At 41.9% G+C, this 13,742-nt stretch overlaps 3 protein-coding genes across 3 annotated transcripts in view; all 3 read right to left on the reverse strand.

Moving 5' to 3' along the window:
* Window positions 1-2,033: 2,033 nt before the first annotated feature.
* Window positions 2,034-6,051, reverse strand: kcnk17 (potassium channel, subfamily K, member 17). The gene is made up of 5 exons (XM_054614345.1): window positions 5,836-6,051; window positions 4,128-4,242; window positions 3,176-3,342; window positions 2,920-3,088; window positions 2,034-2,784 (listed from the first exon to the last, which is right to left on the reverse strand). Exons 1-5 carry the CDS (start codon window positions 6,049-6,051, stop codon window positions 2,534-2,536), a joined length of 918 nt encoding a protein of 305 aa, XP_054470320.1. The 3' UTR covers window positions 2,034-2,533.
* A 2,097-nt stretch (window positions 6,052-8,148) lies between these two features.
* LOC129103755 (potassium channel subfamily K member 16-like) lies at window positions 8,149-10,582 on the reverse strand. The gene is made up of 5 exons (XM_054614346.1): window positions 10,370-10,582; window positions 9,997-10,111; window positions 9,750-9,916; window positions 8,510-8,678; window positions 8,149-8,369 (listed from the first exon to the last, which is right to left on the reverse strand). The coding sequence occupies exons 1-5, from the start codon at window positions 10,580-10,582 to the stop codon at window positions 8,149-8,151; spliced, it is 885 nt and encodes a 294-aa protein (XP_054470321.1).
* A 2,304-nt stretch (window positions 10,583-12,886) lies between these two features.
* Window positions 12,887-13,742, reverse strand: part of kif6 (kinesin family member 6) — a 58,359-nt gene continuing 57,503 nt past the window's right edge. The window contains exon 23 of the mRNA XM_054614482.1: window positions 12,887-13,299. Within this exon, the coding sequence (XP_054470457.1) occupies window positions 13,286-13,299 (14 nt within the window). The 3' untranslated portion in view covers window positions 12,887-13,285. The remainder of the gene's footprint in view (window positions 13,300-13,742) is intronic.

The raw sequence follows: 13,742 nt of genomic DNA on the forward strand, positions 1-13,742 counted from the left end.
GTAAAGAATAACGAAACTGTTAAAGCGTGCATGGTGGAATATGTCAGAAAAATGGAGCGAGAACGGCGCTCTCTATAGGAATCCTTCAGTTAAATGCGTTCTACATATGCCAATATGTTAACTACTCCAGTCAGGATGTCGCCGACAATGTATACTACAGTTGGACAGTTGGACCTATTGCTTGGAGCAAAGTTATTTAGTTAAATCAAATAAAGAGTATGAGTATGATGGAGCCTTGTCTCACTGTGGACAGTGTGCAGGCTTAACCACTGGTCGATGAGACAGAATAAGTACGAGGCACCAGTCTCCTCACACATGCTGAGTCCTCATTGAACCGTGGCCAAACAGGTATGTGGCGTTTTGTTGTTAAGCGCTCACATAGCTGTCACTCTCACTCCATTTTCGCTTTTATACCTCCCACTATCCATACAAAGAAAATGGAAAGCAGAAACCCTTTTTAATATTGGCCATCTGGAATTTCTGCGCTTTCTTCACCAACTGAATTTTCCATGTCTTGCTATCCATCTTCCCAACACTCTCTTTTTCCACTCTCTCGTCCCTGCTGCTCGCCGTCTGTCTTTGACATTCACTCCTCCTCAGTTTTGCCTGACTTGCTCTGTGATATATGTGCCCCAGGAGGCTTTCACTCCTCTGTGTCCTGCATTCCTCTGTTGTTGTGTGGGCCAAGAGAGGTATGCAGCCAAAAAACAAACCAAAAAACAAACACATAATGGAATCACAACTGTGCACTTTTATTTCATGACACAATAAGGACAAGAGAGGACATTTGATGGAATTGCTTGATAGATTGCGTTTCGGTTAATCTATCCTTTCAACTGGAACTTAATAACAAGAGGTGTAGGAATATATTGACCGTGAGCATGAGGTCAATACGGTCAGTTTATGTGATGACAACATTGTTCAATATACAGTGAGTACTTGTTGCTCTGCCTCTGGTTTAAATGGTTGATTCTAAATCCAGTGTTAGTACAGTAACACCACCTAGTGGATACAAAGCTATTCCTAAAGGATCCACATAGGACATGAATAAGTAAGTAAACATTTAAGAGAAATAAAAAATATTACAGAATTTCTCTAGTATTATTACACAAGTACAATAGTATTTGGTTTATTTAGATATAAGTTGTTAGCATTAGGATATTGGGTTTAGTGTGGTCAACAACTGATGTTACTATATATGGATAAAATAATATGTACAACATAAATACATTTGCCTTACCTAAAATGATTTTGCCCATAAATCTCTGATTCTCGTTTTTTTAACGTTTTTTTCATCAAGTCATGGTAAACCAGAGAGACTTTTAGCAATAGAGCAGGTCATTTAAAGCTACTACGAGGAACTTTCATTTTAACGGCCCTTGTGGACAAAAGCGGTAGTGTTTCCGAGCTCCGGATTCAGTTTAGAAAACCTCTCATTTTGTTGCTGCAGGGTCTGACATTCTGCCCCACTACATCCTGGTTCTGGTTCTCCTGCGCCTCCCTTCCCTCCAGCGGGCTTATCAATACGGCTTGGGTCTCCTGTAGGGTGAGCTCTGCTCATGGATGGAAGAGGAGATGCTGCTGCCGGGCTTGGAGCTCTCCTCATCCCAATTGGAACTTTGACTATAGGCCGAAGGCTGCAGCAAAGCCCGATCGGGTTCCTTCGGTGCTGGGCTGGTCGCTGCAGAGGCCCAGCTGGAGTCTGAGCTGGAGGAGTTTTATCGTGAACCTGCATGCTGTAAATTGTTTTGGCATGCTGTAAATGATTTGTCTGATCTTGCAGGGAATCAGACCCGATGATGGGTAGAATAAGTACGTAAAAATAGCCAAACTTCTAGCTTATGGTATCGTTCACTTATGTAGGTCATAGAGAGGCATCAGTATTAGATTGAGACGGTTTCATAACCAGTTAAAAGTTCCTCACAGTAACTTTATTTACTTCTATTATGCAAAACCAAATCCCATTATTAACATGTTTTTTCAATTGACCCAGGTTTTGTTTGTGGGCATCATCCATGTTTCAAAATCACCACAATACATGGGCCATTCTGTGGCACAGACAGTCAAATGCAAAATGATATGCCAACTGAGTTGGCAAATGAGTTGGTTTGTGGTCAGTAAGGTGAGCCTCACTTATAGAGGCCAAAGAGAGCTGATGGACTGACTGCAGCTCTCTACTGACCGCTAACCAGACAGAATCACGGGGCAAAGGATGTGTTGAATCAGTATCCTTCCCTAAACTTTAATCTCTTCTTTTTATTAACAAGCACATGAGTGAAGGGGTCACATTTTTGTGCTGACAGACAAACAGCATGTGCATGCTGCACAAACAATCCTGACTCAACAAAAATGAGTCAATATTCTAGATCTAAAGGGATCAAAACTGACTCGTCACACACTCAACATTTACAGTTTCATAACGCATACACACATCCTGCCATGGCTTAGCCATACCCCATTATTTACGCCCGATTCCCATGTCCCGATCTACAGACAGTTATTCTATGACTAGCTCAGCTCGCTGAAACCAGCTTTACTGAGTGATCGGAGGCTTCTTTATCTCGTCTTCCTCCTCCACCTGTGTGTCCGGGTTGTCGGCGTCTGCGCTGGGGGACTCGCCCTCCTGCTTCTGTCCGCCCCACCGTTGTTTGCAGTGGGTGTTGAGCCGCTCCAGGATGTCAATGGAGTGGTTGATGAGGAGGGCCAGCCAGGCCAGGCCAAAAAAGATCCACGAGGCCATGAGGACGCTGTACCAGTCTGGGTATGTTTTGTCCGGATTGCTGTCTGGAAAGGAAAGATTCCATTAATACAGAGCGGAGTATAGTGTGTTATGAAATACCATTTTTAAAAATGCAGCTTGGATGAAATTTAATGGTCTTTCCACTGGGGATCACAATGGCTGCGTTCTGTTGGCCGTACCTGCCACGAAGTCCCCAAAGCCAATAGTGCTGAGGGTGATGAAGCAGTAGTAGATGGCCTGGGAGAAGGTCCAGCCCTCGTGCAGCTGGAACACAATCATGGGCATGACAAAGAACAGCACCGCTCCAGACAGGTAGGACACCAGGTGGACGAAAAAGCGGGTACACCTCTGCCGAGAGAAGAGTGCCAAAGAGTTACTACTAGAGCGCTCTGAAACAGACTTTATTAGATCAGGTGATTAAAACAACCTCCTCACCTTCCGCCCGGTCTTCCCCTCGAGGAAGTCGGAGATGTTCCTCTCTATGGCGAGCATGTACTTGCCCACCCTGTTGAGCACCACCATGTTGAGCGGGATGCCAAACAGCGCAAAGAACACGCAGAAGATCTGGCCAGCGGTGGAGCTGGGAGCCATGTTCCCGTAACCTGCAGACACTGAATGCTGTTAGCGTGTTATCTCGCCACGGTGGAGGGAGAAGTGCTGTGGGAGCCTTTTCTTCTCATTGGTCAGTAAGAGGTTTAAACACTAAACTCTTTTAGAAACTCAACTCTTTTTACCCAGAATCCAAAGGGATCAGGGGTCAGCCTATCCGCTGGCTCTTGTGCTAATGAAGTATCTCAGCTTCACAGAGCTGCACCAACCAAATTATTACATTTTTGTAAATGATATTCAAAATTATGATTAAATCCAATGTGCTTATTGTTTACGGTTCAGTCCTCATTCAGGGTTCATTATTTATCATAATAGATCCTGCCCCCTAACAAGCATCCTCTTGAAATAAATACACAATGGAAAAAAATGTATCATCAATGAGGAGCGCTATTTTAAAACATGGAAAACTTCAAAAACACATAGTAATACATTTTATATTATTAAATGATTATGTTTTCATTAAATAATAAAAGAAGTAGAATAAAATAAATAAAACAACTTGTGTATGAAATAGCCATTTTCCAAATTTGTCTAAATAAGAGGCTTATTCGTACAGGAATAAAAATAAAATTGGGGTCTATAATGGGTCAATATCTTGAACATTTAATCTTAAGTGTAAAATCCAGTCTCAATTACACCAACACAAAATGAAAAATGGCCGTTGAACAGGTGAATAGCCTGACTCTATCAAATCGCAGGAGTATAGAACGCATGAACAATTCTATTGTTTTGGGTCAAAGGTCAAAGATCTCTTGGGGTTCATCCCGTGATGACTGACCTATAGTCGTGACCACGGTGGCAGCGAACACAGCCGAGCTGGTGAATTTCCAGAAGCCGTCCGACGTGTAGTTGCCTTTCAAGCTAAGGCCTGCTTTGGACGCTTGTTGAACGACCTGAAACAGATGGAAAATTACAAACTGGATCATAGCCGTCAAAATGGAAACAATGGCGTATTTCATGGACTTTACGACTCCCAGTTATGTAACTCTTGTACGTATTGATCCAAAACCTTTAGGGTCTTTGAGGTCAATATAGTACAGGGGTCTGCATGAGAAGACCCCTCTCAGCACTGTGTCAGGGAGAGCAGATATGTTGACACAGTCTGTTACATAACAGTCTTGAGCTCAGCACCAGTGTGGGAAATGTCTCCAGAAGAAATACATTACAGTCTGTTATGTGGTCTTGTTATCTAGGTCTTTAACCCCGTGCCTCACAAGGGATGTTTTGGGCTTTCATTTTGTTTATTTGGGCTGTGTTAATGCATTTGGCGTACAGTTTGGTAGGTATATTCTTCTAATTTGAATTATTTTTCAACCGTAGCTCCAATAATAAGTCTGTGATAAACTGGGTAGCCGAAATACAGAGTTATACTCAGAGACATACTCAGACTATTGAGGACAAATATGTCCTGGCTTCTAAATTGTACTTTTTCTTATTTTCCAGCAGGTTGAGCCATTTTCTTATGTTTTCCCTATGGCGCAAATACACACTATTACCCTGGTGTCCACTAGGGGCATTGATGCTGTATTATCTGTTTGCTATTCATTGACATATCCCAGACTGTAAAAAAATAAATAATGAAATGTCCCACTAGTATTTACGGGAATTTATATTTTGTCTTAGTGGCATTTTGTAAACAAAGTCATTGAAAGGGTAAAAATTCTGAAAATGAATCAATATTTGGTAGTCATGTAAAAGCTTTAACTCAGTGAATATCTCATTTTATGGCAGTTTAATTGATGCAGAAATGTTTGTCCTTTTTAGGCAACACAGAATCCCAAAACAGATGCATCTCTGCAAGCATGGTCTTCTTTTAGCAAAAACAGACTTAATTGAATTTAAATTGTATCTTCATGCCTTAATGTACAATGAGGATGCACTCATATGAATCCACAATGCAAATCTAAGGGCTTTATCTAATCGCCTGGCAGAGTGATCAACAATCTGTCATTTTGCTTCCTCTGCGAACAGTGTGTGCAACGTAACATGATGTTTTTTTTATTCCAGATCAGATATCAAGATCCAATGGCAATCTCATCAGTTTCCAAGGAAAAGATTGCACAACTTTGCTGCTGTGTAAATCAAGTCAGGGCAAGACGCAACGTAGAATGTGCAAACATCGTGCCTGGGCGGCTGGAGAAGCTGGAATTTGCATGGAGGATGTTTGCCTCTTTGCCACTTAATAGAGCTATAAGTGACTGCAAATGGCCCTTCATTGCTCTGAACTGCTTTAATAGTCAGATTAGTTTGTTGCTCTAATAATCTGTACTGCTAAATGGTCTCACTACTGTTAAAAACCTGAACCCTCCTACTGTTGTTGATTACTTCAGTGATTTATAAGAATAGAGCAAAATGTATAAACTGTACGCCTGCTGCAAAGAGTAATGGAAAACATTTAGAACTACATTCCATTTGTCTCGTCCTCACCCTGGGAGGAAGGGGTGAGAATTCATTAACCTGCCATCGTTTGACGTCCCGTGCCTCACCTGAGCCACCGCCTCCAGGCCTTCTTGGTTCAGACAGTTGAACCTCGTGAGCAGGGTGTTTTTGTTCTGCAGCAGGAGGCCGATGTCCTTCTGACCGAGCTGCCCCTCCAACTTCCAGAAAACCACCCCGCCGATCAGCACGTAGGCCACGTACACCACCCCGAGCAAGAGGATGGAGGGCACCCGAGCCAAGTTGAACAATTCCTTTATCCCCATCTCGGCCGCCCTGGTAGAACTCGTCGGATCCAGGCAAGGTCTGCGTCTCGACCTCTGAAACCCGGGAACTGCTAGGAGTGAGGGTTTACCTGCTCGGCTTCCTCGTCTTTCCTTGCATTGCAGGCAAATTAACCTCCACCCGCTCTACTGACCCAACCACTCCAATTGTCATGCAAATCTAGCGGAGCGAAATGTGAAGAGTGAGAGACACCAGCACAAGGTTGGGCTGTGGGTGACAACTAATATGGGTGAGGTTAAATTTTGGAGTTTCTGGACATAATGAGCTAATGTCTATGAGGTCATGGAGTCATGGCAGGGGTCGATTAAAGACCAGTAACACTAGCTGGTTTGTAGAGGTGCAGCGCAAACGGAGAAAAAGAACTACTGCACGTGTATATTTTAGTTGCATTTCTTCTTCAGGACGACAGTCGTCTTAGTGACTGGTTTTAATAAACAGGGGCAGTTCTCTGTCTGCTTTCAGTTTTGAGTGAACATAATGACAAAGCATGACAGGCAAAAAGCCCCCCCCCCAGCTTCCAGCTGTCTTTCTGGGATCAGTCCTGTGTGCTCTCAGCTCACCTCACACCAACATCTTGATTAATGTGTTTGTTTAAGATAGCCCTCCGTTCTCGATTCACCAGAGTTTACCGTCAGTACACAAACCGCAGATGTGGGCTCACATGATCACACACAAAACATACATATACACATGGACACTTTGTATTCTATTTGCATTGCTGTTTGGTAACATACAATAAAAAGTGCTCAACAGGAGCACAAAAAAAAGCACAATTCAAGCTGTTGGGAAATCATAACAGGATTCCTACCTGAGACAGAACACATGTTTTCATATTAAGACTTTAAGATGGGGCCCATATATTTATCAAACTCACAACAGTTTAAAGAAAGGAAAATCCTATTATGAATCCCTGTTGTGTATTATATGTAATTTAAGTTATTATTCTGTTAAATATTATACAATATGATATATTATAATATTACATGCTATTTGCTAATATAAACAACAAATAGCACATTCTCCAGAGTAACATCTCAGTAAAATCTGATGATGTTTTACATAATGAAAAATCTGACAGATGAAGGTTCAATCCTTGTTTCTAATTGGCTATTCCTACTCAGAGCACACATGGTTAATCACATGATCACATGTGAGTTGTTCTCAAAGGTTACTCGCAGGTGTAGAGCCAGACATTGTAAACATTCAGGGCTCAGCCCAAACCTATTAGAGGGTCCCTACAGCAGCTACATGCACTATTTTCAGGCCATTTGATAATAAAAAGAATACTTAGAATCTGTACATCATTCAGGAAAACAGGACAATTAACACAAAATAAATCATCCTGTAGAGCCTCCATACCATTTTGTGTCTAATTGTTTTCCAACTTTAATAAATGAAGTATTTAAGAAAATAAGAATAAAAATAATTAAAAGACTGAGAATAATAAGACAAAAGTTTAACTGATCTTGAAGCTTGAAATAATTTTGTTGTTGTATGTAGAGTGAATCCAAACCATAATAGTCTGGGCTACTCTAGTTACACACCAAGGATCAAGGCCAAGTAGTCTTCAATACTCTGAGTTGAATATTAGGCCAACAGAAGAACATTTACACCTTTATATTAGATTTCTTTAGGGAAAAGGATAGCAGCGGTAGCAACAGCAGCAGTAGTACTGGCAGCAATAGAGTAAGTAGTAGTAGTAGTTGTAGTAGTAGTAGTAGCATGACAATGTTAGGGTGTGGCAATATTTTCCCAGTAATATAACTTTTTCTCCATTCTTTTGCTGGTCCAGTCAGAGAGACAGAGGAGAAGTGACACAAAGTTGGCGTTTTTTAGAACCTTAAAAATTCAGAGAAATCATTCGGTGCTGGTGCTTGAATCACGTATTGAAACAATTCTAGACAAGGTTAGGCATAATTAAAGCATTAAAAGTAATAAATATACTGGGGCAAATATCTTACGAAAGCATTTTCTGCTAATAGCTGCTACATCTGTTTTCTTACTGTACCGTAGTATGAACAGAATCTTACATGAAGAGGACGATATAAACATGTAGATTTCCCATCAACAGTCCACTGTCAGAACTTTGAGGCGTCTTCTAGTTTACTGGGTGACACATCTTCCTCCTCCTCCTCCTCCTCCTCTTGTTTCTTGAAGCCTGAATGAGTGAGGCCAATCACATGCTGCATTATTCTGGCTCCCATGTTGAGGATAAGAGCAAGCCAAGCCAAGGCAAAGATGATCCAAATGCCTGCAAGGCTCCGGTACAGAGAGATGTACTCCTTGCCCGGGTCGGTCCCTACAAGAATCAACATTGTTAGACAATGCTAGATCAGTGTAGATTTCCTCTTGAATACACAATAATTGTCTCAAAGCATTAAAAGCCAACGTCATGTTTTTTACCCACCACATTAGTGTTTGTTTTCTCTTTCTACTTACCCACCACATAATCTCCAAAACCAATGGTGCTGAGGGTGATGAATGAGAAATAGAAGCCCTCGCCGAATGTCCAGCCTTCCACATAACTGAATAGCAGAGGAGGGATGACCAAAAACAGCAGGCTGCCTGTGATGACGAACAAGCTCACGGCCAGAGCCTCAACCGTTTGCTAGGACGGAAACAAGTGAGATCCAGAAGAATCAGTTGGGCATGACAAAGAGGCCTTTTCTGGGCAAATTTTATAGGTTTATCTCCGCAGTAATGGCTAGCAAAAGCAAAGCAAAGACGAGATAGGATGGGATCACACCAGCTGCTAGGTCGGACCAGGGGCGTATAGTGGGGAGGGGGCAATATCTTTGTTCCTACTTCCTACCCACCAACTTTCAGCGTCCTTGCTTGGACAACACTCATCTTGAAACTTTACCTTCATTATGATCTCAACTACACAAATGTAAAGTTTTAGAGACTACATCGTGCACGGTTGCAACGTTATTGTGGTGGTGGACAGATTCTGTCTACAGACAGAAAGACAGACAGATAGACAAACAGAAAAATAAACACCCGGAATAGTACATAAAACCAGCTCTGTAGTTAACCCGTTGTCACTCCCAACTCGTCAACAGTGACGCTTGGTCAGTGCCCATCAGTGTCTGACATGGACGCACGGATGCACCCTTTAGGTTCTGTATGAGATAAAGATAAAGATAAGATAAAGAGGTTTTTATTGTATGAGATGCACCGGGCTTTCAACAAACTCCAACGTAAACCCATCCGCGACATTATAAGACGATCACAACAACTGACGTAGTATAAAGGCCGCAATAGCCCAGGGGCAGGTGGGAGGTGGTGCACTAAGGAGACCGCTGTTTGTGTCCCTTGTGAAACTAAAAATCTACTTTGACTTATTAATACTTATAGTCGGAGAGTTGTTATCCAGTCAAGTTTACGTCGACCACCATCCTTTTCTAACCCAGACTGAATGGTTTAGTTAATAAAAAACTTCCTAACTCCTAAGTTTTTTTTTGAAAAGACGCAATGCCTGTAACCAGTGGAAACCAACAAGCTGTCAAGAGGAGAACCTAGAGCATTGACGCCGAGTGGCACTGACCAAGCTTGGGGATCTGTCAAGTTGGGAGGACGGCAGCCTTAAAAGGCTGCTGAGGCTGGTAATGACTATTAACATGTCTAGAAACCATATCTCATATATTTTGGAAGTGGCTAACGGCTAATGCGTCCGTACCTTGTGTGGAACAACTGAGACCATTCCTCTCTCCAGTCGCCCCAGGTGGATGGTGAGACACTTGCCCAGCTGTTTGAGGAAGGCCAGGTTGAGTGGGATTCCACAAAGGGCGTAAAACACACAAAACACTTGACCAGATACAGTGCTGGGAGAGAGGTTGCCGTAGCCTGCGGACAAGGCAACTGTTTGTCATTGTTTTTTCATCAAATTGGACCGGTTAAATGTTGAATAATGTAAATTTGCTCACCTATAGTGGTGACCACTGTGCCTGCAAAAAAGAAGGAGCTACTGAAGTCCCAGTTGCTGGGGTTTGTTGAGTTGCCTGAGGGATTCACTCCCTTTTCCCAGGCATCCAAAATGACCTGCAAACAAAAAAGCGTATTAAAATCATAGAATAAGATCGCACTTATCTCACATACGCTGATGATATACTCTATTGATCCCTTCGGTAAATATCTTGGATTATGACCCACTAATTAATTTATCAGGTCAGGTTACTGTAATACCATTTATTGCTATGCACCTAATCATAAAATTGATCTCTCATTTTCTCTGTGAGAAGAAATCCCCATTGCACTTTTGTAACATGAATTCTTTGAAAAACTGCAAACAAAGTCAACCTGAACAAACTTCTCCAAGGCCTGTCCGTCCAGGCAGGTGTAATTAGCCAAGAAGTTCAACTTCTCCACCTGGAAGTGGTTCCGGCTGGTGCTCTCAGCCTCCCGCTCCAGTATTTGGAAGATGGTTGCCCCAACCAGCAGGTATGTTAAGTGGGCCACAATCAAAAGTACCGTCCAGTTCACCCTGACCCGCACCGACTGGAACCTCGCCATCAACCTCCTTCAACACAGGAATGGATCCAAGCGCTGATGCTCAAATCAAACTGAGAAAAGAGGTCAATCACTTCAGAAAGGACTTGATGAAATATGCAGATCTCATGGCTAGCTCCCAAAAGACCGCTTCCCGTACTGCAGAGTGTGGCATTCTTCTCCAAAAGAGCCAATAGGAAACAGTCCAAAATATAGACAAAATGTACTTAAAGTCCTCTTGCAGCAAGATTTAAATCACAACCACATTGAGAAAAGGTTCATGTTTGGCTTCTTAGGGTGACGGCTCTAACTGGATAATCCTCTAAAGCTAAAACATCTCGACTCAATGCTCTTACTCTGATTGGTCCAAGTACCATAGATGTCTGGGCTTTGATTTATGGGTTGCTCGGGAAACGATCACACTGCTCTTCACCATTAGCGCGACATCTGGACACACATACACTTTCACCCGTTTCCACTAATAAAGAAGCGGTGGAAGCATCTCGTCAGCGGAACAAAAGTTAATATTTTACCCAACTGCTGTTGGTTGTCCGAGCACCTCGAGTCGTGGAGCGCTGATACCAGAGCCTTTCAGAGCCTTTCAGAGCCTTTCAGTACAATGCAACGTTACAAAAAAGTCATTTTATCGGGGGAAATGTATTTCAACCACAAACTACTGGATGCCTGAATTTACTTGGCAGAAAATGCTTTTGACTTTTGGATTGGGGAGAGGTGTCGAGAGCACTACCTGACTGTGGGCCATAAACCAAAGAGCTGAAAGATGTGTCACAAGAGTATATAACGGGGTTTTATGGTTGCAGTGCTCAGAAAGCTAGCATGTTAAAAATGCCGGAGAAGATGTTAGAAAATCATCGATGCCAAAACGACTGCTATAATTATCATAAGAACTTCCAGTCCTGCTGTTGGTGTTCCAAAGTCACTGCTTTAATCTTGTCAAATCAGAAAAACAGGGTAATATTTTCCCCCCAGAGTGAATACTTTATGCTTTCCGTAGTAACTCATTGAAAAAAGTTTGAGCTAAAGTAAGAGGCAAATAGACTATATGTATATATATATATATATATATATATGAAAAAGACAAAGAACACTCCCGTTATGAAAAGACACACTATGCTAGCTCTCTAAGCTAAGCTATTTGGTGTATTTGATTAGTCAGTACTTCATTAGCTACCCCCTGTTATTTAGTCAGAGGTGGAAATATTTTGTAAGGAAGTTCCTTAAATCTGTGGCTCAGCAGGAGAGCGAATGGGTGAATGTTGACGTGTGGTGCTCAGCGCTTTAATCGGTCAGAAGACAATAGAGGCGCTTTATAGTGTTTTAGTCTGAGAGAAATAACAGATGACTTTCTCAAAGAGAGCTCCTTCGCCCCGGGCATCTGGATGCAAATTGTGCAGCTTTTAGTCATCTGTCAAACAAATCAAGGCAAAGCCATGCAAACAGGTTGCCTCCAATGTTCACTGGTTGTCTTCCGTCAGGGTAGGTGTGTCGGTTTTGACGACCGCCGACGTTGACGGATACAGTGAATGTCAGGAGCACCGGGGCAGTGGAATGAAGCCCATCCACTGTCTGATGGGATGCAATCTTTAGCCATGCAGTAATATTCAGTAGCACTTCTAATACAAAACTGTGTGTTGCTTGTTTAAGGCCAGTAAAAGTCCTAAGTGGGAATTGATCAGACCAACGCTGATATTCAATTTAATGTAACTTAGTTTGACTGACATTATCTGCACTGAACTATTAAATGACATGTCGCCAGAATTGAATATAAGCATCCATTCAGCTCAATACATAATTATAAACACTGGATGCAAAGAAATGTTCTCAACCTCATTTGAATTTCAAATACTGCATCTCAAGGAGGCCCTGTACAGACGCCTCTCGAGGGTGTTTCCCTGTCTTCTGCCCAGTGCATGCTGGGATAGTCTCCTCCTCCCCACGTCCTCCAAGAGCCAGGGTAGCCATTAGATAATAGTGATTTTGCTTGGAGAATTTGCTTATAAAAAAATTAAAAAATTAATGAAATGTAGTAAATGTAATTTTGTAAATTTTTGCTGTGGCTATTCCATTGATCAGAATGTTCACAAAACTGAACAATGCAGGCTAGTAACTGCAAAGTACTACAGTACTAAAGTTGTAGCTTTATTTTTTTTATTTGACATTTTGTACAGAAGTATTCTTTTTACAGAGCATCAGAAATAATCAAGAAAGCTACTATACATATATTACATACCTCACTAAATGTGTTAATATACTGAGAACAAAATGAAACCGGACAGAAATGAGAAATGCGTTTGTCATTCTGCATGTGGAAACTTCCTGTGTGACGATTTTCTTCTTTAAACACATACTGGAGCCAACTGGTTTCCAGTTGCCCGCTCCTTCCTCTGATATCTTGAGACAACATTTGTTCAGATCAAATGGCCCGCACGGGCTGTGATTTATACTGCTACACATTATGTCAATGGCATACTCTCCTGGAGGCCAACAAGTGTGTGTGTGTGCAAATAAAGTGTCAGGAGTGTGAGGCTGGTGTCGGGATCTTTTTTTTCATAAGCTAGTATGTTTTGATCTGGTAAGTTCATTTCTTCACACATCTTGTTTGACAGTCTATCTTTTCGCGATAGTGTCTCATTTTAGGACAGATGTTGAGGTGGTACAAGTAGTCAGATGACGATAACTTCAGGCCCTCATCAGAACTTCATGGTATTACTGAGGTTGGCCTGCAATACATTTTAAAAAAAAAGACAAGACAGATTAGACATGCGGTTGAAAGCAGGCGGCCACCTCTTGTTCTGAAAAGATAAGCCAAGCAGAAGTGCCTTAAAGTTGCATTCTCTCTAATGTCCATCAGGGGGCAACTGCCCTGATTGCAAAAAAAATGTAGAAAAACAAAGATCTCGATGGCCAAAACCAACAAGTTTCAAGAACATGCACTCGCGAGACTCGCTTCCTGCAGACCTAACATAACTCAATTTATTTATCAAATTTTTTTAGATAGATGACACACGGCGACACTTTTTACATAAAGTCTATGGTTGTAGGACAAATTTGTGACATAAGCAAGCAAATGACCCAAAAGTCTTTCCTACATCAAGAAATATGACAATGGGATTATCTTGGTATTACAAACTCATGAGGTTTTTTGTATTGTGTTTGTATTTGT

This window comes from Anoplopoma fimbria, chromosome 15 (assembly GCF_027596085.1).
Source record: "Anoplopoma fimbria isolate UVic2021 breed Golden Eagle Sablefish chromosome 15, Afim_UVic_2022, whole genome shotgun sequence".
Classification (NCBI taxonomy): Eukaryota; Metazoa; Chordata; class Actinopteri; order Perciformes; family Anoplopomatidae; genus Anoplopoma; species Anoplopoma fimbria.

What these genes read in the sequence shown, in the direction of transcription:
- kcnk17 (XM_054614345.1), bottom strand. Translation starts at nt 6,051, where the DNA reads ATGGGGATAAAGGAATTGTTCAACTTGGCTCGGGTGCCCTCCATCCTC. An exon ending in GCCTGGAGGCGGTGGCTCAG is followed by an intron (nt 4,243 to 5,835) that starts GTGAGGCACGGG and finishes CATCTGTTTCAG; the next exon opens with GTCGTTCAACAAGCGTCCAA. An exon ending in AGGGGAAGACCGGGCGGAAG is followed by an intron (nt 3,089 to 3,175) that starts GTGAGGAGGTTG and finishes TTCTCTCGGCAG; the next exon opens with AGGTGTACCCGCTTTTTCGT.
- LOC129103755 (XM_054614346.1), bottom strand. Translation starts at nt 10,582, where the DNA reads ATGGCGAGGTTCCAGTCGGTGCGGGTCAGGGTGAACTGGACGGTACTT. An exon ending in CCTTGGAGAAGTTTGTTCAG is followed by an intron (nt 10,112 to 10,369) that starts GTTGACTTTGTT and finishes TTTTGTTTGCAG; the next exon opens with GTCATTTTGGATGCCTGGGA. An exon ending in TCTCAGTTGTTCCACACAAG is followed by an intron (nt 8,679 to 9,749) that starts GTACGGACGCAT and finishes TTTCCGTCCTAG; the next exon opens with CAAACGGTTGAGGCTCTGGC.